General features: G+C 39.2%; 1 protein-coding gene and 1 long non-coding RNA gene across 5 annotated transcripts in view; one reads left to right on the top strand and one right to left on the bottom strand.

The window, feature by feature from the left end:
- UBR2 (ubiquitin protein ligase E3 component n-recognin 2) overlaps positions 1–21,195 on the bottom strand; it is a 108,560-nt gene extending 87,365 nt beyond the window's left edge. For 2 of the 4 annotated variants that reach the window (XM_055571402.1, XM_055571400.1), the window contains exons 1-2: positions 20,809–21,194; positions 12,254–12,513 (exon numbers count right to left, since the gene is read on the bottom strand). In XM_055571402.1, coding sequence (XP_055427377.1) covers positions 12,254–12,513; positions 20,809–20,886 — 338 coding nt within the window. In that variant the 5' untranslated portion in view covers positions 20,887–21,194. Of the gene's footprint in view, positions 1–12,253; positions 12,514–20,808 lie in introns of all 4 variants that reach the window. The other 2 variants (XR_008711534.1, XM_055571401.1) reach the window with 2 other exon arrangements.
- A 154-nt stretch (positions 21,196–21,349) lies between these two features.
- Positions 21,350–22,565, top strand: part of LOC129645892 (uncharacterized) — a 44,127-nt gene continuing 42,911 nt past the window's right edge. The window contains exon 1 of the long non-coding RNA XR_008711537.1: positions 21,350–21,471. This is a non-coding gene — a long non-coding RNA (uncharacterized LOC129645892). The remainder of the gene's footprint in view (positions 21,472–22,565) is intronic.

Consider the following 22,565-nt stretch of genomic DNA (forward strand, 5'->3'; position numbering starts at 1 on the left):
ATGGGGAGGGAAATGGGAGGGATGTTCAAAAGGGAGGGGATTAAAAAAAAAAAAAAAAAAAGGGAGGGGATATATGGCTGATTCAGGTTGAGGTTTGACAGAAAAAAAACAAAATTCTGTAAAGCAATTATCCTTCAATAAAAAAATAAATTAAAAAAATTTTTAATAAAACTTTTCAAAAATGAAAAAAAAAAAACACAAAAACCCAAAAACACTGAAGGAAGAACTCATACCAATTTTATACAAACTCCTCAAAGATATAGAAAAAAAGGAATATTTCTCAACTCATTTCATAAGGCTAGCATAACTCTGTTACCAAAACCAGATAAAGACATTACAAGAAAGTGACAGATGGTATATTTCAAGGATTACAGACACAAAAAACCTTAATAAAACACTAGCAAATTGAATCCAGCAATATATAAAGGTTATAATACATGATGATCAAGTAGAGTTTATCTCAGTAATGAAAACCATTTGGGGAAAAAAAAAAAATCAATCAATACAACTATTTATAGAATAAAAAAGGAAAATTATAATAATCTTAAAAGATATAATAAAAGCACTGGATAACATTCAGTCATTTATTATAATAATAATAAAACTCAGCAAACTAGGAACAGAAGGAAATGTCCTTAATGAGATAAAGGGTGTTCATGAGAAAACTATAACAACATATTTTATGACAAAAGACTGAATGCCTTCCATCCAAGGCAAGGATGTCCTCTTTCACCAGTGTAGTAAGGCACAAAAAAATACAAGGCAGAAAGGCTGGAACAAATATAACTGTCCCCATTCAGAGAGGACACAATTATGCAAAAATCCTAAAGAACCAAAACCAGAAGAAAACAAAAACTACTAGAACTACAAATAAGTGTAACAAGCTCACAGTTACAAGTTTGATATCAGAAACCAACTCTATTTCTTTATATTCACAAAAGAAAACTGAAATTAAAACTAAGGAAAAAACACCATCATAAAATACTTAGGAATAAATATGTAACAAAAGGTATGTACAACTTTTATATAAAAACTATAAGACAGTTAAAAGAGATTAAAGAAGACCTCAATAAATGGAGAGATAGAAGATGTTCATGGACTGGAAAACTCAGTATTGTTAAAATGTCAATTCTCCCCAAACTGGTCTATAGAGCCAATGCAGTCCTAATCTTAACCTCAGCAGTCTTTTCTTTTTTTTTTTTCTTTCTCAGCAGTCTTTCTGAAAAATAAACACTGACAAGCTAATTCTAAAATTTATAAAATGCAAAGGATCTGAAATAGAGAAAAGAAACTTTAAAGAAGCAAAAATGGAATCAATACGAAGTTTACTACAAAGTTACAGTAATCAAGTTAATGTGGTTATTGGCATTAGAATAGCTGTATCAATGAATGGAATTGATCAGTATTTTGAAATAGACCCACACTCATATGGTCAAGAGGTCTTCGGTAAGGGAACAAAGCAATTTAATGTGAAAAGTAAAAAAATGGTGCTAGAACAACTGGATCCCCACAAGCAATAAGAAAGTGAAGCTCAACCCTTGTACCTCAAACTTGATTAAAAAAATCAAGTTTTGAGACAGATCGCAGACCCAGATATAAAACCTAAAACTTCAAAGTTTATAGGAGAAAACTGAGAGAATATTTTTGTCACCTTGGAAAAGGAAGAAATTTCTTTAACACAAGAAACAATCCTCATAAAATTTAAAAGTTGGAAAGTTAAACCATTAAATTTAAAACTTCTGCCATCATAAGACAGCATACAGGCAAGTCACAGACTTGGAGGAGACACTCATAAAATCTATCTCACAAAGGGCTTGTATCCAGAATACATAAACAACTCTAAAACTCAGTAATAAAAAGATAATGAAGCCAATAAAAAAAAAGACTTGAAGAAAAACTTCATTAGTTCAACGGGCAATGAACACATGTAAAATTGCACCAACATCATTAGTCATCAAAGAAAATTAAAACCATATTGAGATATCACTATATAGAACAGCTAAAGTTTAAAAGACTGACAAAATCAAATGTTGGTGAGAACATGGAGCAAGTGGAACACTACTGGCGGGAAAAAACATTTTTTTTAGAAAAAGCTTTGACAGTTTCTTATTAAGTTCAAACATACTTGTCCTTTGATGCAGCAATTCTACTCCTGGGGTAGAATCCACTAACAATTAAATGTGTGTGTGTGTGTGCACGCAATTGCTCAGTCGTGTCAGACTCTTTGTGACCCCATGGACTGTGGCCCACCAGGTTCCTCTGTCCATGGAATTTTCCAGGCAAGAATACTGGAGTGGGTAGCCATTTCCTCCTTCAGGGAATCTTCCCAACCCAGGGATCAAATCCATGTTTCCTGCATCTCTTGCACTGCAGGCAGATTCTTTACCACTGAGCCACCAGGGAAGCCCAAAATTAAACATATGTCCACACAAAGACTTGTTTGCAAATAGTCATGGCCAGTAACTAATGGATCAGCTAAGAGTGTTCAGTCTATCAGAATAATAGTATAGAAAAGCTTATCTTACTGGTGTCTTCCCTGGTGGCCCAGTGGTAAAGAATCTGCCTGCAATGTAGGAGATGTGGGGTTTGAAATCCCATGGACAGAGGAGCCTGGGCAATTTGGGAATAAACAACCAATGACCAATGGTGTCTTAATATTCCTAAAGTGTGTCATAAAAAGCTGAAGATTTTTAATAGTGTAATATTTATTATTTTGTCTTTTATTTTTAAAAATTGCTTGGCTATGCCATGCAACATGCTGGATCTTCGTTCCCCAACCAGGACTGAACCTATGCCCCTTGCAGTGGAAGCTGAATTCCAATAAATGGACCACCAGGGAGTTTCTTTATTGGTATTTTAAACACAGAGATTTAAAATAATAATGTTTAATACTTGAATAAGTTGCATTTAAAATAATGTTGGCATAAGCTGATATGATTTATGAAACAAACTACCATTTTCCTTTCCTTTAAATATTTTAAATTTCTACCAAAAAACAGAATGAACTGATTAAAAAAAAGCCATAGAAAACTTATGATAACCTCAAACTGAAACAACTCAAATGTTCATCAGTAGAACAATGGATTATGGGCAATTAAAGTACATTCATACACTGGACAACTACTCAGCAATACAAGTGGAAACAATTTCTAATAATTATAGGATTCTAGATGAATCAGATATACATTATGCTGAGTAAAAGAAGCCAGGCACAAAGGAGTATGATTTCATTTTGATGAAGTTCTAGAATGGACAAAACTAATCTAAGGTGAAAATATCAGAATAGTGGTTACCTAGGGCTTGAAGTCCTTAACAAGGAAATTTCCAGTCAGACGGAAATGTTCTCTGCTTGACAGGATGTGAGTTACATGAGGTTAACTATTGTAAAAAATGTACAATTAAGATTTGTGCCTTTTGAAATACGTAAATTTTCCTCTAAGAAATAAAGAACTCAAATATGGTATCATTAGGAAAATGTTGGTGATATAAATCCAAGCTTCCTTATCTAAAAGGATTACCCCACAGTAACCTATTCATACATCTACTATTCCCCAACAACTGGATAAAAGGCATACATGTAAAGTTGGTATTATGGCTATGGTATGAACATATCCCAATGTATGGCTATGTTCAATCTTACACCAAATTGGTGCATAAAAAAAAAGTAAATAAAAATGACCATAAATATCCAAACCAAGAATACAAGATTCATTTTGGACAACCACAGAAATTCAACCTATCTAGGAGATATCAACTACCCACTTCCTGTTACTTTTCCAGGTTGGAGAGAGCAAAGTAGACAAGGGAAATTCCAGTACATTGAAGAACACAGTGATAATACACAGCAATGAAATTCTGTTTCTACTAATAGGTATCTATCTTGAAAAACACTAAAATGTGTATAAAAAGAGATGTGTAGAAATAGGTACAGAATGTTCCCTGCAGCATGGTTTGCTACAGGATAAAAAAAAATCCTAGAAATTTTCCATTTCTCATTTCATTAATAGGGCAAACAAATAAATCATGGCCTGGCCTTACTGTGGAAATACAGCAGTTAAAAGAATGAAGTAGATTTATATAAACTGACTGAGAAAGATCTCTAAGACAAATTGTTTCATGAAAAAAAGCCACATTTACAAATACACACAGCATAATTTCACTCATGTATCACATCCATATATTTTTTAAACTAACACAGCATTGATTTCAATCTCTGGACCACTCATGTTTTTAAAAAACAGTCTTAAAATAGAACTCTCCTAAAAAAAACATCAAGTGTTCAAGTTTTTTAAAAGGCAAAAAATTGAACAAATTCTTCTTACTAAAAATAAGTGTTTCTTCCATATTATAGTTCTATATTTCCAGAGAGAAAAGGAATGAAACCACCTCTTTCCCTCTGCCTAAGATATTTATTACTCATGGCTCAATAATGAATTTTAAGACTGAGTATTTGGCTTAAAAAATCTTACATATAAAAATTCCTTATAGTTCCCTAAGTGTTTTTCTATACTATACCTGTTTTTATCCTAACAACCCTGTGAGGAAGGAAAAATAACACCCAAACTCCAAAGATCACTGAAAACACTTCTAATGTTCATCCAATTTCAAGTCTGCATCTCTACCAGACACAGAAAAAATACACTTTCTTGCCCTGTTTTGGAGTCAGAGGCCTTCTAACCAGTTCTAGGTAAAGGGATGTAGGCGTGGTCGTCACTTTTGAGCCAGAGCAATTTATTTGCTGTGTAAGACCCTACTATTTCCTTGCCCTGGTGACCCTTAAAAAAATTTTTAAGTTGACCAAGATGCCACACGGTATAAAGTAACTACTTAGAGCAGAGCCCCCACTCATCACCCCCACCAATCTGGTCACATAGTCTGAATAATAAATGTATTTTGGGTATTTAAAGTCTCTGAGATGGTAAGTTTGTTGGTTATTTTTAACATAACCTCATCTATCATTACTGACAGACTCAATGTTTAGAAAAATTAAACAAGCAAAATTGTTCATAACAAAGAATCATAAAGTACTATCTGGAAACATGTACGAAGAATATTCCTAACTGATGGCAGCATAACTCCCAACTCCAAATTCTGGTTATCTGTAATATTCAAGCAGTAAGCTTTTAAATGTTAAATAAGAATGTTTTAAATTTAACTTTGCAACAAAAAACAATGGAATTAACTTAATGTTAAACTCATAAACCAAAGTATGATTTCACATTTTACTAGTATTTTCTTTTTCTTAATGGTTATGAGATATCAAAATATAAGTACCTATGATCAACATCACACTAACATGATTGTCCCTAAAAACAATCATCTCTATTTAGAAAGTAATAACAAGTGCCACGTTTGATTCCATTTTTCCTAATAGAGAACTAAGTATGAAAAAGTGAAAGTCAAAGTAGCTCAGTCGTGTCCCATTCCTTGGGACCCCATGGACAGTAGCCCGTCAGGCCCATCTGTCCATGGGGATTCTCCAGGCAAGAATACTGACGTGGGTAGCCTTTCCCTTCTCCAGGGGATCTTCCCAACCCAGGGATCGAACCCAGGTCTCCCGCATTGCAGGCGGATTCTTTACTGTTTAAGCCACCACGGAAGCCAACTAAGTATGCTGCTGCTGCTAAGTCGCTTCAGTTGTGTCTGACTCTGTGCGACCCCATAGACGGCAGCCTACCAGGCTCTGCCATCCCTGGGATTCTCCAGGGAAGAACACTGGAGTGGGTTGCCATTTCCTTCTCTAATGCATGAAAGTGAAAAGTGAAAGTGAAGTCGCTCAGTAGTGTCCAACTCTTCGCGACCCCATGGACTGCAGCCTACCAGGCTCCTCCATCCATGGGATTTTCCAGGCAAGAATACTGGAGTGGGTTGCCATTGCCTTCTCCCAACTAAGTATAGACAAATATAAAAACTACTCTACTGTATGAAAACGGATAGCTTTTCTGACATCACAGCAGCTTCAGCGAGATCATCTGAGATCTACACGATTTTTGAAATGATGAACAAATAACAGAAAAATTAACTTAATTTCCTTCACAGATTCATTTTAAAGACTTCTGAGTATCATTTTTTCTGGTTAAAGAAAATCTCCAACCTACAGACATAAGTCACCTTTCTCCTAAAGGGTCTAGTTTAGAAACTCTCCCAGAATTCCAATAACCATATTTCATCTTTCCAAATAACAGACTCCATGTCATCTTATCAAGGTACTGGGTTTCATGTACTACTTTAAACATAACACATTCATCCTCAGACCCCAGCATGGCCATTTACCAAGAGTTTATTATGTACCAAATATTGTGGAAAGCACTATACAAAGGACCTCACTTACTTTCTTAACTACTGTGTGATAGAGTTTGGCTGACCTTTGGGGTTCCTAGGAAGTAACTCTAAATCCTTGAAATTTCCCATATATAGGAGTGTCTTTGTTATTCATGCTTCCACTCCACCCACATATCTGAAAGTTTATACTAATGAGGTAACTTTTTTTAAAATTTTATTTTATTTTTATTTGGCAGATAATTACTCTCTTCAAGAAAATTAGACACCAAGGGAACATTTCATGCAAAGATGGGCACAATAAAGGACAGAAATGGTACAAACCTAACAGAAGCAGAAGATATTAAGAAGAGGTGGCAAGAACACACAGAAGAACTATACAAAAGAGATCTTCACGACCCAGATAATCATGATGGTGTGATCACTCACCTAGAGCCAGACATCCTGGAATGTGAAGTCAAGTGGGCCTTAGGAATTATCACTACGAACAAAGCTAGTGGAAGTGATGGAACTCCAGCTGAGCTACTTCAAATCCTAAGAGATGATGCTGTTAAATTGCTGCACTCAATATGCCAACAAATTTGGAAAACTCAGCAGTGGCCACAAGACTGGAAAAGTTCAGTCTTCATTCTAATCCCAAAGAAAGGCAATGCCAAAGAATTTTCAAACTACAGCACAACTGCACTCATCTCACACACTAGCAAAATAATGCTCAAAATTCTCCAAGCCAGGCTTCAACAGTACATGAACTGTGAACTTCCAGATGTTCAAGCTGGATTTAGAAAAGGCAGAGGAATCAGAAATCAAATTGCCAACATCTGTTGCATCATCGAAAAAGCAAGAGAGTTCCAGAAAAACATCTATTTCTGCTTTATTGACTATGCCAAAGCCTTTGACTGTGTGGATCACAACAAACTGTGGGAAATTCTTCAAGAGATAGGAATACCAGATCACGTGATCTGCCTCCTGAGAAATCAGTATGCAGGTCAAGAAGCAACAGTTAGAACTGGACATGGAACAGACTGGTTCCAAATCGGGACAGGAGTATATTGTCACCCTGCTTATTTAACTTATGTGCAGAGTACATCAAGCGAAATGCTGTCTGGATGAGGCACAAGCTGGAATCAAGACTGCTGGGAGAAACATCAATAACCTCAGATATGCAGATAATAACACCCTCATGGCAGAAAGCCAAGAGGAACTAAAGAACGCCTTGATAAAAGTGAAAGAAGCGAGTGAAAAAGTTGGCTTAAAACTCAACACTCAGAAAAGTAAGATTATGGCATCTGGTACCATCACTCCATGGCAAACAGATGGGGAAACAATGGAAACAGTGAGATTTTATTTTTTGGGGCTCCAAAATCACTGCAGATGGTGACTGCAGCCATGAAATTAAAAGATGCTTGCTCCTTGGCAGAAAAGCTATGACCAATCTAGACAGCATATTAAAAAGCAGGGACATTACTTTGCCAACAAAGGTCCGTCTAGTCAAAGCTATGGTTTTTCCAGTAGACATGTACAGATCTGAGAGTTGGACCGTAAAGAAAGCTCAGCACCAAAGAACTGATGCTTTTGAATTGTAGTGTTGGAGAAGACTCTTGAGAGTCCCTTTGACTGCAAGAAGAACAAACCGGTCAATCTTAAAGGAAATCAGTCCTGAATATTCACTGGAAGGACTGATGCTGAAGCTGAAACTTCAATACTTTGGCCACCTGATGTGAAGAATGGACTCATTGGAGAAGACCCTGATACTGGGCAAGATTGAAGGCAGGAGGAGAAGGGGACAACAGAGGATGAGACGGTTGTATGGCACAACGGACTCAATAAGCATGAGTTTGAGCAAGCTCTGGGACTTGGTGATGGACAGGGAAGCCTGGTGTGCTGCAGTCCATGGGGATGCAAAGAGTCGAACACAACTGAGTGACTGAACTGAACTGAATTACTTTACAATGTGATGGCTTCTGCCATACATCAACATAAGCCAAGGGCATACATATCCCCTCCCTCTTGAACCTCCCTTCCCATGCCACCCCTCTAGGCTGTCACAGAGCGCAGGCAGAATTAAGTAACTCAGAGTGGAGGTTGGCCATACCAGAAAACCAACCACGTGATTAGAGCAAATGATTAGAGGGCCAATGTGATTAGAGGGCTAATATCATGTGATGACAGAGGATGAGATGGCTAGATGGTATCACCGACTTGATGGACATGAATTTGAGTGAACTCCAGGAGTTGGTGATGGACAGGGAGGCCTGGCGTGCTGAGATTCACGGGGTCACAGAGTCGGACACAATTAAGCGACTGAACTGAACTAAATCATGTGATTAGAGGACTGGGGCTTTCAGGCACAGCTCTGCCACTGGGAAGGGCAGTGGAATTGGAAACTGAGTCATGTGGGCAATGATTCAATAAACCACTATTCAATATAAGAAACCCCAATAAAAACTCTGGACACCTAAGCTTGGGTGAGCTTCCCTGGTTGGCAATACTTTGTTGTCATGCAGTAAATGTGCTGGGATGATAACAACATGTCCCTGAGAATAAGAAAACATTGCATTTGGAAATCTTGCCTTTTGGCTAGTTCAGATTTGTGTGTTTTTGCTATGATAAAACTTGAATCATAACTACAGCATTTCCCTGAGTTCTGTGAGTTGTTCCAGTGATTATCCAACCTAAGATAATCTATGGAGATGCCTAAAATTTGTAACCAGCAGATCAGAATTGAGTGTGGCTCAGGAGGTCCCCAACTTTCAGTTGTATTTTAGACAATCTTGTAGAAGTCTGGGCTCATAACCTGGAGTTGGCCAACTTTAAGTAACAACAAAGTTTAGAAATATCCTCTAAGAGTCTGGTTCAAGCTTGAGTCCTAGGAGGCCATCATAATTATATCCCTCCCCCCCATTTCAGGGTACTTGTCTGTCCAAGTACAGGTTACTGCATACTGCTTTCTTTCTTCAACCATTCTGGGCATAAATGTCCCTGATAGCTCAGTTGGTTAAGAATTTACCTGCAATGCAGGAGACCCCAGTTTGATTCCTGGGTTGGGAAGATCTGCTAGAGAAGGGATAGGCTACCCACTCCAGTATTCTGGGGCTTCCCTTGTGGTTCAGCTGGTAAAGAATCCGCCTGCAATGCGGGAGACCTGGGTTTGATCCCTGGGTTGGGAAGATCCCCTGGAGAAGGGAAAGGCTAACCACTCCAGTATTCTGGCCTAGAGAATTCCATGGACTGTATAGTCCATGGGGTCGCAAAAAGTTGGACACAACTGAGACACTTTCACTTTCGTGACCCTTTAGATGATGTCATGAACATGAAAATTCTTACCCAAGGAACCTTCCTTTTCATTGATTCTATACATTCTCTAAATATACAGTTAGAATACCCAGGATAGGTATGAATGGATTAACCTATACCTCCACACTCTAATGATTTTATATCTCAAAGACTCCAGCCTCCACCATGCACATACAGGAAAACTCTTCTGAGATCCTCCTGACTTGGTTTCACCAACAAATCCTACAGGCACACTTAATCTTCAAATATAAGCAAACAGCTTTTCAGTGCACCACTTTCACTGAGGGAATAAATACATTCCTCCTCCTGTCGTCCCACCTCCACTTCTCCAAACCCCCAAAAAAGCCAATTCCATGATCACTGCTGAAAACAAGATTCTTTCTACTTCTTTTTCTTCTAGTCATGGAAGCTCTCAGAACTGTCAATTTAATCAAGCCCTCCTTACAAAGCATTCAAACCAGCACCCAACCTGTTCTCCCCTGGGATGGCCCCATACACAGACACACATGGCATCATTAGAGAAGAGACAAAATATACAAAGGAAGAAAACAAGAAAGAATCCTGTGGTGCTGGACTGGAACTAGAGAGACCTACATACAGATACACAGATCCATTGACAGGGTTTGGGATTAGTGACATACCAACAGCAACAAGTAGAGTTACTATCTTATTTCTGAACACCGATCTCTACTAAAAAGGAACAGGCTCCTCGGAGAAATGGTTGATTTTAGAACTGAGGCAGAGAAAAGTCCAAGATGTGTTCAAAACATCTTGTGTCAGAAAAAGGAAGTGCTCAAAGAATGATGGGGACATAAAAAAGAACAAAGACAGCGTGAAGAGCCTGTGTGTGCGTGCTTAGTCACTCTGTTGTGTCTGACTGTTTGCAACCCCATGGACTGCAGCCCGCCAGGCTCCTGTGTCCATGGGGATTCTCTAGGCAAGAATACTGGAGTGGGTAGCCTTTCCCTTCTCCAGGGGATCTTCCCAACCCAGGGATGGAATCCAGGTCTCCCACATTGCAGGCAGATTCTTTACCGTCTGAGCCACCAGGGAAACTGCTTGAAGGGCCTCCCACTGGTCAAATCTAGGACAATTTTGACCACCAGAATAATGGGACTCCATGAATACATACTGATACAAATAAAACCCTGAACATTTGGTAAGAAAGAGGATATTTAATATGTCTCAAAGTATCTCACCACCAAATATTTAGTGATTAGAGAGGGAAAAAGAGTAACTCCACAGTAGAGAAGCCTTGCAGAAATCAAGTGATCAAAGTTAAAGAGCTATTGAACCAAACCAAAATCATATGCTACTGGAACACTGAGAACATGTAATTCTTGTAATATTTCTGTGAAAGAAACAACCTGACTCTAACCATGAAGCATACAGACAAACCCAAATTGAGAGGCATTTACAAAATAAATGGCCTGTACTTGTCAAAAGTGTCCAGATCATGAAAGTCAAAGAAAAACCAATGCAACATTCCAAACTGAAGATTGAAAGACAAGACATACAAATGCATGCTTTGGAACTGGATATTTTTGATACAAAGGATGTTATTGCAACAATTGGATCTCAGTTTCCTCATCTGTAAATCATGAGATTAAACTAGATCTACTGCTCCAAATACCAATAAGGGACTTAGGTTTCTGTATAGACAAACAAAAAACTAGATCTAACAGTCTTTCAATATATAAAAAGCTCTTGATTGGTATTCTAACCATAAAGAAAGATTGCCACAGACACCCAAAAGCTGTAACCAAAATTAAGTTGCATGGGAAAAAGTCTTAAAGAAAAAAATATTATACAATCAATACTGTATCCACACAGTGGAATATTACCTAGCTATATGAGCTGATATGGACAGATGTCAATGGCAAGATTTTGTAGAGAAAGGAAAACTTAGCCCAGTATATCTAACACAGTCCCTTTTCTATGTATGTCTGCATATATATGTTTAAGATAGCCCCATATATGGCATGTATAGGCACAAAAAATTTCTTGAAGGATACATAAGAGTTTGTCAATAATGATTAGTTCTGAGAAATAGGAGAGGATAGTCCTAAAGGGAAACAGAGCACTTTCCTCTCCATCTTCTACCCTTGTACACTCAATTCTCAACAAGAAATTTAAAGTCAACCTAGTAGTACTAAGTACATATAGCACCCAGACCATGGTTTCTAACATTCCCAACTACAAGGAAACTCCCTGCATAAGTGGCTGATTGCACATATGGGTCAGAGTAAGTACAAAGTGAGGTGTGGACATCTTGTGCCAGAAAGCAAAGAAGCACCCAAAGACTATGAAAGGCATGTGAAAATGACCAAGAAGCTAGTGTGATGGGGCATTCAAAGGCCAAACATGGGGTAATTCGAACATCAAAAAGAACCACTCTATCAAGAAAAGCAAGAAAGTGCTCATTACAAGAGTCAAGGTAGGGGTTAACTATGGAGGAGGAAGAAAGCACACTATGGGTTTCTGAAATCCTGGTGATGCTCTATTTCTTGACCTGGAAAATAATATTTGTTTATAATAAGTTATTCAACCAAATATATTTGTTGTGTAGACTTACACGCACACACATTTATATAATATTTCATAATTTAAAAATTAAAATGTAAGGTTTCAAGAAAAAAGTAAAAACAAGAAGGAAAGAAAGAAAATGGCAATATCTTACCTGCAAGAGTATGTAGGTTCTCCCACTTTAAAAACACGACCACAAAGATGAGAAGGTTTATTTGTTTGTTCAAGTTTGGAAAATCCCAACTCAGGATCTTCACCACAAAGGTACCATTCCATTGGTCCCAACAAAACTTGGTGTGCCAACATGTCTTCTTTCTGTGGAAAAGGGTTGGGACCCCTGCAGTAGATTTTGGGTACATAGTGGGCCAAATGCTGGTATACTTCTCTAGTGAGGTCAGTTGCTTGCAGCCATTTCTTAAAAAAAAGAAAAAATAATTTTAAACAAAGTCAATAAGCTGCAAATTTGAATAAATCTACTCTGTTTTCTTCTAGACACAAAAAATAATGACAAAAGAATCTTATAAACTGTTTTACTGACAACATTCATCACTGTATGCCTTTTCAAAAAGGGTAAAACATTTAGATTTTAACTACAATAGCCAGTATCTTAGAATTCTACTTAAAGTGAAAGCAAAATCAACAGTGAAATGAGTCCATCTCCTCAAAATGACTCCTGAAGCAACCTTCTATGGGCAGTCCAGGAAAATAACCACAACAAATCATCTCAAAGATGCTAGCCATTGAGCCCATCTGACTTCCTTTCTAATTTCAACTGTTTTGCTCAAATGATACACTAATTGTGATTTGGATTCTCTTTTCAGTTTGCTGATAGAAAGAACATACAGTAAACATGAACAGCCAATATACTAATTCTATTTCTCAATGATTAATAAATGACACTCCACAAGAGACTTTGTTTTAATGATTATGTTCTTTTCCCCCGATCGACCTCTGCTTAAACCCTTTCTCCTTTGCTCTCCATGCTAAAAACATTTAAAAAAGCCACTTTTTCCTGTACCTAAATTTTCATGTCCTACTACCTGTGGTAATATCTAACAGATGCTGCAATATTGTAATTTACAATAAGAAATATACTTTTGGTTTTCTCATTCCTAGCACAGAGTTCCTAAAACTCTTGAAATTTCCTAAGTATAAGTGAGATAAAGAAGAAAGGAGTGTCTTTTGTTATTCAAAGCAAACCTCTTTCAATCAGACCTGAACTGCAGTTACTGAGGTGACTTTTGGCAAGCCCCTAAGGATGGGGAGCTGGTTGCCACAGGAACATGATTAGTAGGTGGGAACTTACAGCCTCCACCCCAACCAACTTCAGGGAAGGGACAGGTGCTGGAGGTGAAGTTAATCACTCATGACCAATGATTTGATCATCATGCCTATGGAGGCATGAAGCCTCCATAAGAATCCCAAAGTGTTGAGGTTCAGCCACCTTCTTCCTTGGTGAACAGGCAGAGGTGCTAACATGCCCAGAGAGGGCATGGAAGCTCCACATACCTTCCTCTATTTCATTTGGTTATTCCTGAGTTGTATCATTTTATAATAAACAAGTAACCTAGTAAATAAACTGCTTCCTTGAGTTCTGGCAGCCACTGCAGCAAATTATTGAACCCAAAGAGGGGGTCACAGGAACCCCCCTCATTTGCAACATAAATTGTGGGTAACCTGAGGACCCCCTGCTTGTGAGTGGCATCTGAAGTAGTAATGGGGGCAGCTTTGTGGGACTGAGCCCTTAATCTTTGGGATCTGATGCTATCTCCAGGTGTATGGTGTCAGAATTGACCAACTTGTAGGGCACCCAGTTGGTGTCTGCTGAGAAGGAGAGAATTGCTTGATGTGGGAAAAACATTCCCCTACATTTGGTGGCTGGGAGTGTAAAGAGAAACAGAAGAAACAGTTTTTCCTTTCAGACACCAACTCAATATGTCCAAAATTGAACTCATGATCTTCCACAACACAAAACCTCCTGCTATTTTCTCCATTTCCCTATTTTAAACACCAGCGTCTACCAGGTATTCAAACCAGAAAAAAAACACAGAAATCTTTCTTCCTTACTCCAACATTCAATTAATCATCATGTCTTGTCTATTAGGATTCCTCAACATCTGTTGAATCCATCCATTTCTTTCTCTCCATCCCTACTGGCACTGCCCCCACTACCCTAGTCCAAACTGCCCAGAGCCATCAGATTGGTGCAACCATATTCTAACTGGTGATCCCCACTAGTTTGGCCCCTCTACAGTCCATTTTTCCAAACTCACTACCAGAGTGTTTCTTGCAAAATGCCAATCTGATCGTGTCACTGTTTCCCCTTCTATTTAGGATCAAGTCAAGTCCACTGACACGGTTTACAAAGCCTGCTGTCTTGTATTATACTTACTAGTCTCCTCCTCCTGACTGGCATTGCTCCTCTCTGCTTCCCAGGGCTATTTTCTACTCATTCTTCAGATCTCAGTTTATGTTTCACTTTCTCTAAGACGCCTTCTCTGCCCATTCCTTACCCGAATCTCCTGTTCCTCTACCCCACCCCCAAAAACCCCCAAATCTAAAACAGAACCAAGCCCCAGCAGGCATTTAGCAAAATCCATTAACCTAGTGACTATAAATATATCTGTACTACTGACTGTCACTTAACGTTGATATTACAGAAAGATGCTCCATGTGGCTTTTATGGAAGCAGAAATAAAGCCAATCCAGGTGCAGGCTCTAAAAACCAAACCAAGTAAACCCTATAATAAGGCATCCATCAAACTACCTCCATTCTTTTCTCTATTTCCCTAAACCTTAAGAATTTTCCTCATATTCTGTCATTTATTTATTCCTGCCTCCCATACCAATTCCATCTACGTTTACTCGTCCTCCACATTTCCTTGCGTTAATTACAACCACCTTTTTCTGTCTCTAAACCAAATAAAAATTTGAAATCAGAAAACATGGAACAACTCACTTCTACAAAAATGCAGTTATCTGTTAACTCATAGGTCTCATGTTTACCTATAGACTACATTTATGTCTCAAATTACATCCTGGTTAAGAAAGAGTGCATTCAAGTGATGTCTAACACCATCAGACAAGAGTATAAGGTCTTCTTAATGGCTATACTCCAATATAAAATAAAACATTAAAAAAAAAGAGTACAAGGTCTTTTTAACTATTACTTGCATAATCTTCAATCCACTTCTTTTTTTTGAAAAATAACTCTACAGAGAGATTTTAAATATTCATGAGGTAGTACATACTAACTTTCTAGTTAATTTCACACTTTAGAGAACTTTTCCTAAAAATGTAAAACTCTTGTTCATAAGATAAGGGCTGGATGGAAGTTTACAATTGAAAACAGTGAAAAAGTCTTTACCCCTGAAGTGAAACAATCCTTTCCAAATGTAACTAATTTTGCTCTGTTTCCTTTTATTAAGTAGGAAAGAGACTAAATTACTCTTAAAGCAGTACTTGCTGCTGCTAAGTCACTTCAGTCGTGTCCGTGTTCTTGCCTGGAAAACAGTACTTGGAGGGAGACAATCATTAAGATTTAAGAATTCACCCCCAGGATCCTAGAAAACTATGCTTCAATTTTAATTTACAACATATTTAAAGGTTTTGTTTAACAGTGATTTTTTGTTTTATATTTTATGTTGCATTTCTCTTAAAAGTTTACTTTTGCAGAATTTTGATTCAGGGAGGATAAAGGATGGTGCTTTGTAAAAGAAAATGTTGTCTTGTGGCTCCAACAACACTGATGGGCTAAATATGTTCATCGATTTCTTAAACAAAAAATTCAGAAACTAATATCAGCTTCTGGCTAAGGAATAAAAAATCAGTCACCTTACTTAAAACACTTAATAAACAAAGCAAAGTACCTTTACATGGGAATTATATACCAGAGATATAGAATTAGTGACCAGCAACAGTACAGATTAGAAAAAAAAGCTGTGAAGTGAAAATGAGCAGGTGGAAAAAATTTCTGGCTGCATTTCAGAACAATGGTCCACATATTTCTCAAAAGAAAAAATCTATAGCTTTTTGTATTAGTTCTCAGGAACATAAGCTAATTGTAACTATTTCTTCAACAGGAAAAATGACCAGATTCCCAATTCGGTTGCATGTTAATCTGTCCTCATTTCAGACCCTTGTGGCTGCCATATAACGTGTACATCACAGTAATAAGCACTACCTTATGAGAAGTCCTCCACAAGGAAGTGGACGAACTGTCAGCTCATTCCCCTATAGTAAACATGTTATAACAATGCTTCTAGGCTCTCTCCTATTTTGAAAGCTAATTTTCAGCCTTGGGATGGAGAGCAAGTATAATAAACACAAAAATGAAAGAATCCTTTGGGGTTAGTTCTTTTAGCACAGTGAAAGTGAAAGTCACTCAGTCATGTCTGAGTCTTTGGGACCCCATGGACTAAAAAGTCCATGGAATTCTCCAGGCCAGAATACTGGAGTGGGTAGCCTTTCCCTTCTCCAGGGGATCTTTCCAACCCAGGGATTGAACCCAGGTTTCCCACATTGCAGGCGGATTCTTTTCCAGGTGAGCCACAAGGGAAGCTTGTATCACAGTATCTAACTATAATGCTTGCCAAATTAAAGCTGCGTTCTTTAACCACATTTGGTTTTGCTTTTGAACAAGGATAATCAACATGTAAGTTAACTATAAAACAACAATCTAAAGCAACAATCACTAATGCTGAAACGGAGCTTTTGGGACTATATTAAGAAAAAATTAGAACCAAGAAAAATGTAACTTAAAAATAGGCAAAAGATCTGAATTGACACTTAAAAAAAAATATAAACAAATACCCAAAAAGCTTATGGAAAGATGTTCAACATCATGAGTCACGAGGGAAATACAAATCAAAACTATAAAGAGACCCAACTTTACACCCAATAGAATGGCTACAACCGAAAAACAGACAACTAACAAGTGTTCACAAGGATGTGAAACCCACTGAAAACCACATCTGCTGAGAGGAAGGTAAAACGATGCAGTCATTTCTGCCTAGCAATTCCTGACCCAGCAATTCCTCTCCTGGGTGTATGCCCAATAGAAACGAAAACATATGTTCCCGCAAAAAAACTGTACACAAAAGTTCATACTACCACAATTCATAATCTCCCAAAAGTTGAACAACCCAAACAGCCACAACTGATGAATGGATAAATAAAATATGGTATATCCACATAATGGACTATCATTTGGCAGTAAAAAGGAATGAAGTATTGAGGATACATGCTACAATAAGAACAAACCTTGAATACTTATGCTAAGCGAAAGAAACCAGTCACAAAAGACAACATATTACATAACCCCATTTATATTAAATTTCCAGAAGAGACAAATCTATGGAAACAAAGAAACAGGTCAGCAGTGGCCTAGAGTGTGGGAGGTTAGGAGGAGTGTACAGCTAATGGATACAGGACTTCTTTTGGGAAGGTGATGAAAATGTTCTAAAACTGATAGTGGTGATGTCTGTACAACTCTGCATATACTAAAAACCACTGAACCGAACTGTAAGATGTGTGAATTACATTGCAATATATAAAACTGCTGGAAATTTTAAGGTAAAAAGTAATCAATATAGATATAATACTCTACATAAAACTTCTGTAAGGAATACACAGTTCTTTCAGACTTGGGGAGAAACAATATATCCACTTCTTAAATCATCCACTTCGGAGAAGGCAATGGCACCCCACTCCAGTACTTTTGCCTGGAAAATCCTATGGACGGAAGAGCCTGGTAGGCTGCAGTCCATGGGGTTGCTACAGTCAGACATGACTTAGCAACTATCACTTTCACTTTTCACTTTCATGCATTGGAGAAGGAAATGGCAACCCACTCCAGTGTTCTTGCCTGGGGAATCCCAGGGACGGGGGAGCTTGGTGGGCTGCCGTCTATGGGGTCGCACAGAGTTGGACACAATTGAAGCGACTTAGCAGCAGCAGCAGCAAATCATCCACTTTAAAGATATAATCCAATCTGTGGAGCATAAGATGTAGATAGACTCAAGAAGTGTTGCTGCTGCTGCTGCTGCTAAGTCGCTTCAGTCCTGTCCGACTGTGTGTGACCCCACAGACGGCAGCCCACCTGGCTCCCCCGTCCCTGGGATTCTCCAGGCAAGAACACTGGAGTGGGTTGCCATTTCCTCCTCCAATGTGTAAAAGTGAAAAGTGAAAGTGATAGTCGCTCAGTCGTGTCTGACTCTTAGCGACCCCATGGACTGCAGCCTACCAGGCTCCTCCATCCATGGGATTCTCCAGGCAAGAGTACTGGAGTGGGGTGCCATTGTGGAGTCATATATACTTGCACAACCGGGAGTTGGTGATGGACAGGGAAGCCTGGTATGCTGCAGTCCACAGGGTCGCAGAGTCAGACACGACTGAGCTACTGAACTGAACTGAACATACTTGCAGAATCAATTCTACCAAAGGAAAGAGAAAACTAGAACACAGGGCCAGTCACTTTACTATCCTAAACTTGAAAGTATTGGAGTACTTAAATACTTCTGTGACGCATTCTAGTAAAGAATAGATGGGGTCACAAATAGTCCTTCCTCCTCATTCAAATAAGAAAAGCCAGTGTGTAAATACAGTGTGGGAAAGATGACACCAGTGCTTATTAAGTAATTTTAGACGGATGTGATCCCAACCAATTACCAGTTACAGAGGTCTAAAGGCTGCAATAACTGTTTATTACTTGTTTATTCTCTCTAAAGTTTATTTTAACCTGAGAAAACTTTATTCATTTTAATTTGTGACAAAGGCTGGGCTGGAGCCGAAGCTGGAAGAATACTAAAGCATTATGCTGTTTTAACCAAATACAGACAATAAACGCTTCACAAAGTACAAGCAAATTATACTGCTTGAAGAATCCTGTGTTTTACTACTAGCCTGAATCTTCTTTAAGAAATTTTGTTGGCCTTCAGACTAAATTTTTTTCCATCTTATTATTCAGAAATTCATTTAAAAGGAAACAGCAAAACTAAAATGTAGCTCAGACTCTGATCTTCACAAATTCCAAGTCCAGAGTACTAAACTTTGATTGCATTTCCCTTAATCTCCCCCACTACATCTGACTGAGAATTTCACTATGCAGGGACTAGGAGCACTGGTCTCTAGCATTGGTTTTATAACTGTTTACTCAGGAAATCTCAACAAATTTGAGAAGCTCTCACTAAGTAACTTGCACTTTTATTTAAAATTTTATTTCATATTGGAGTATAGTTGATTACCAATGTGTTAGTTTCAGGTGTACAGCAGCTTCCACTTTTAGAACTAGGAAAATAGAGTACATAGCCTGTACCACTGGGTCACAGGCAAAACTCGGTGGAGTAAAAAAAAAATGTCGGGTAAATAACAGGACAGATATCAACATGGATACTAACAGGGCGACCTGGATAGGGAACAACTGTTATCATCATTTTACTATTTACTTCAAACACAGCTTTCTTTTTTTTTTTTAATCTCTCAATAAATGAAAGGCAGATGGGGAAAATCCTTGGGTTGTTGCAATATTAAGCAGAAAGTAAATGAAAACTGAACTAAACAAGTTGGTTTAAAAACAAAGACGCATCGTTCAACAACGTGTTTCTTGAAACTTTTCACCTCTACTCCTGACATTTACTTCCCCTATGATCTAGTGCCCTCATCAATTCGCCCAAAATAACTCCTTACTAACCAACAGCCCCATAGTGTCCTACTACAATTTTGTTCCTAACATTCAGATTGTTGACTTGTGCTCAAAGGTCACTTCCTCCCTATTAGTTTTTTTAAATCGGAAGCACGAAAGGTAGGGCCTAAGCTGTTTTGGTCCATTCATAATCATTCTGGGCAATCTGTTCTAATGGGTGTTCCCTGTCCTTCTGGAAGAAAGATACCATCGAGTTTTATTAATTGTTTTATAACTCTGCTACTTATATGAGCATATTCATATTACGGGTTCAGCACAAGACTGGCTTTGAATGCTTTAAGTTTGGGGCATTAACTGCTCTCACCATGCTGTGGCCACATTATTAGCTTCCATTTACTGACAGCCGCTCTCTCAAAGTTATATAACGTTTGTTCTCCGTCCAACTACCCCCAACTCCTAGACGAATTATTGTTTTAATCTCCCAGTCTCAACGACCACTTTCTCACACTCCATAAATGTGTCAAGACACTAACTCTTCGCACATTCACTAACGACGACTAACCAAACCAGGGCAAAAAAGGAATGAAAAGGAGGGGTAAAGACGGAGAACAGTGTCGCTGGCATCTTTGGATGCCAAGGCCGGTCCCAGAAACAAAGTAAAGGCGGCAGGTTTCAAATGAGGAGGCAAGGCTCCGCTTATCTCCGGAAAAGGAATCAGGAAGACAAAGTATCCAAAAGACCAGGAAGCAGAGTTGGCACAGAGGGCAAAGGCCCTGTGCTGGGGGACTTACTGGGAGTGAGGGGGAAAGGAGGAATAATGGAAGAGCGAAAGGAAACGCGAGGGTGGCTGGTGCACCCAGCAGCGCTGCCGGCTACTTGTGGATAAAGAGGGACGGAGAGGGGCAGGATCTGGGGCCTCCCCGGGCCATTACCTACACGGCGAGGCCCCGCGCGCCGGTTCGTCACCCCAAGAAGGGCCCGCCACCCAGGGATTCCCAGGAGTCGGTTCCTCCCCCGGGGCGCGGCCTGCCACGGCCGGACATCCTAGCCCCGGTCCTGGCACTCACCCCCGCGGTCTCCTCAGCTGAACATTCCAGCAAACTCCGGTCGAGGGCCTGCACCTCAGGCTCCAGCTCCGACGCCATTTTCCCTCCTTCGCCTCCCCAGCGCTGACGCCGCTACTGCCGCCCCGAGGGCCGCGGCCTCGCCACGGCCCGAGGCGGGGAGGTGGGGCGCAAAGCCACCACCCTGCCTGGGGCGGTCGGTCTTGAGCAGGAGTTCAGGTGGCTGCGGGTGGAGAAGACGAAGAGGAGCGCGAGGTGAGCCGGGCAGAAGGGACAGCGTCTCCTGCGCTCCCTCCCGGGCTCTGCGCCCAAGAGTCAAGTCACCGCCTCGTCCCTGCCTCGGGGAAGGACACAGAAAACATCGGACCTGGCACTCTAGCCCGTTTCTACAGCGTCCGGCACCGTGAAAGGGGCAATAACACACCAAAGAGGAAGCAGAGCACTCTGGGAGTTGTAGTCGTCCTCCGCAAGGCCAGGGAAAAGGTGGAACCCTTACAAGGAAACCACCCGCCCCCCCCCCCCCCGGGATGGCATTGTGGGAGTTGTAGTCCCTTCGTCTCCTAAGAGCTTGGAGAAATGGCAGATGAGCGGGCGGGGCTTTTCTGCACAGCTAGAATCGTGGGAAGAGACCACCTGGAAAGAGGCAGAAGCGCGAGATACTGTGTGGTACTGTAGTTTTATCCCTCAACACCGTTTGTTCATTTTTGTATCCCAGAGCTTAGAACGGTGCCTGGCACGTGGTAGAACTCAAATGCTTTTCAAAGCCTGGAGTGGGTACGAACTCAAATACTTGTCAAACGAATAAACATTCCCATAGTTACATTTCTATAGTGTTTATGGCCCTGTCATCCATCAACACTGGTAACGAAGGTGTACATCCCCCAGGATTTTGAAGGTTTTTAAAACATGTTAAACTGGTGTGAAAGGAAACGTTTCAAGTGATTTAGTTATGACCAATTATTAAAATTTATTACAAATCTTGTTGCAAAGGAGAAGGAGTCTACTGAGCCAATTCAAAGATTTATTCGATCGGGACGTTTTATAGAAATAGATAATCATTGTTAGGTTGGACACAAAAGGAAATTATGTTTCGGTTGAGGTAATTAGACTCTTGACTGACAGGTGGGTGGGTTTCTTAGAACAAGTCTTCAGTTCCTTTAGAGTTTATCAGAAAATTGCCTAACATGTTGTATTAGGTATGAGCTTTATTCCCACAAAGAAATTGTGAATTACATTAGGCAAAAAAAGTTCTGATGGAATCCAGGTTTGGGAAATTTTTTTTTTGCTGGGTGTTACTGTTGTTGACAAAACTATAATATTACCCAAGTTTTTTCTTTTAAAGAAATAAAAATTTAAAAAAAAAGAAATAAAAATTACCCATAATCCCATAGCCCAAATAAGCTTTGTTATCGCTTTAAAAAATGAAACTAATATATGTATAAGTTAGAACTTCAAACTTAATGGAAATATTTTTAAAGGGAAAAATGATAACTATGCCTCTTACCCAAAGTCCTTCTCCACAAAGAAAAGCATTTTTAATGCTTTCTTATGATTCTATCCAGAAAAAAAAAAGTATGCATATATACATAAATACCTAGAATGAGAGATCTTGAAAGGGTCTTTTATATATACATATATGTTACTTTCTTCTTTGCCCAACCTCCTTGCCCTGATGGGCTCCCTAACCAGAGACAACCTGGAGGAAGCCTGGGATTCTTATAACCCAGAGGCAAAGATAATGCCTTTTTAAGAGTCCTAAT

The sequence above is a fragment of the Bubalus kerabau genome, chromosome 3 (genome assembly GCF_029407905.1).
Source record: "Bubalus kerabau isolate K-KA32 ecotype Philippines breed swamp buffalo chromosome 3, PCC_UOA_SB_1v2, whole genome shotgun sequence".
Taxonomy (NCBI): Eukaryota; Metazoa; Chordata; class Mammalia; order Artiodactyla; family Bovidae; genus Bubalus; species Bubalus kerabau.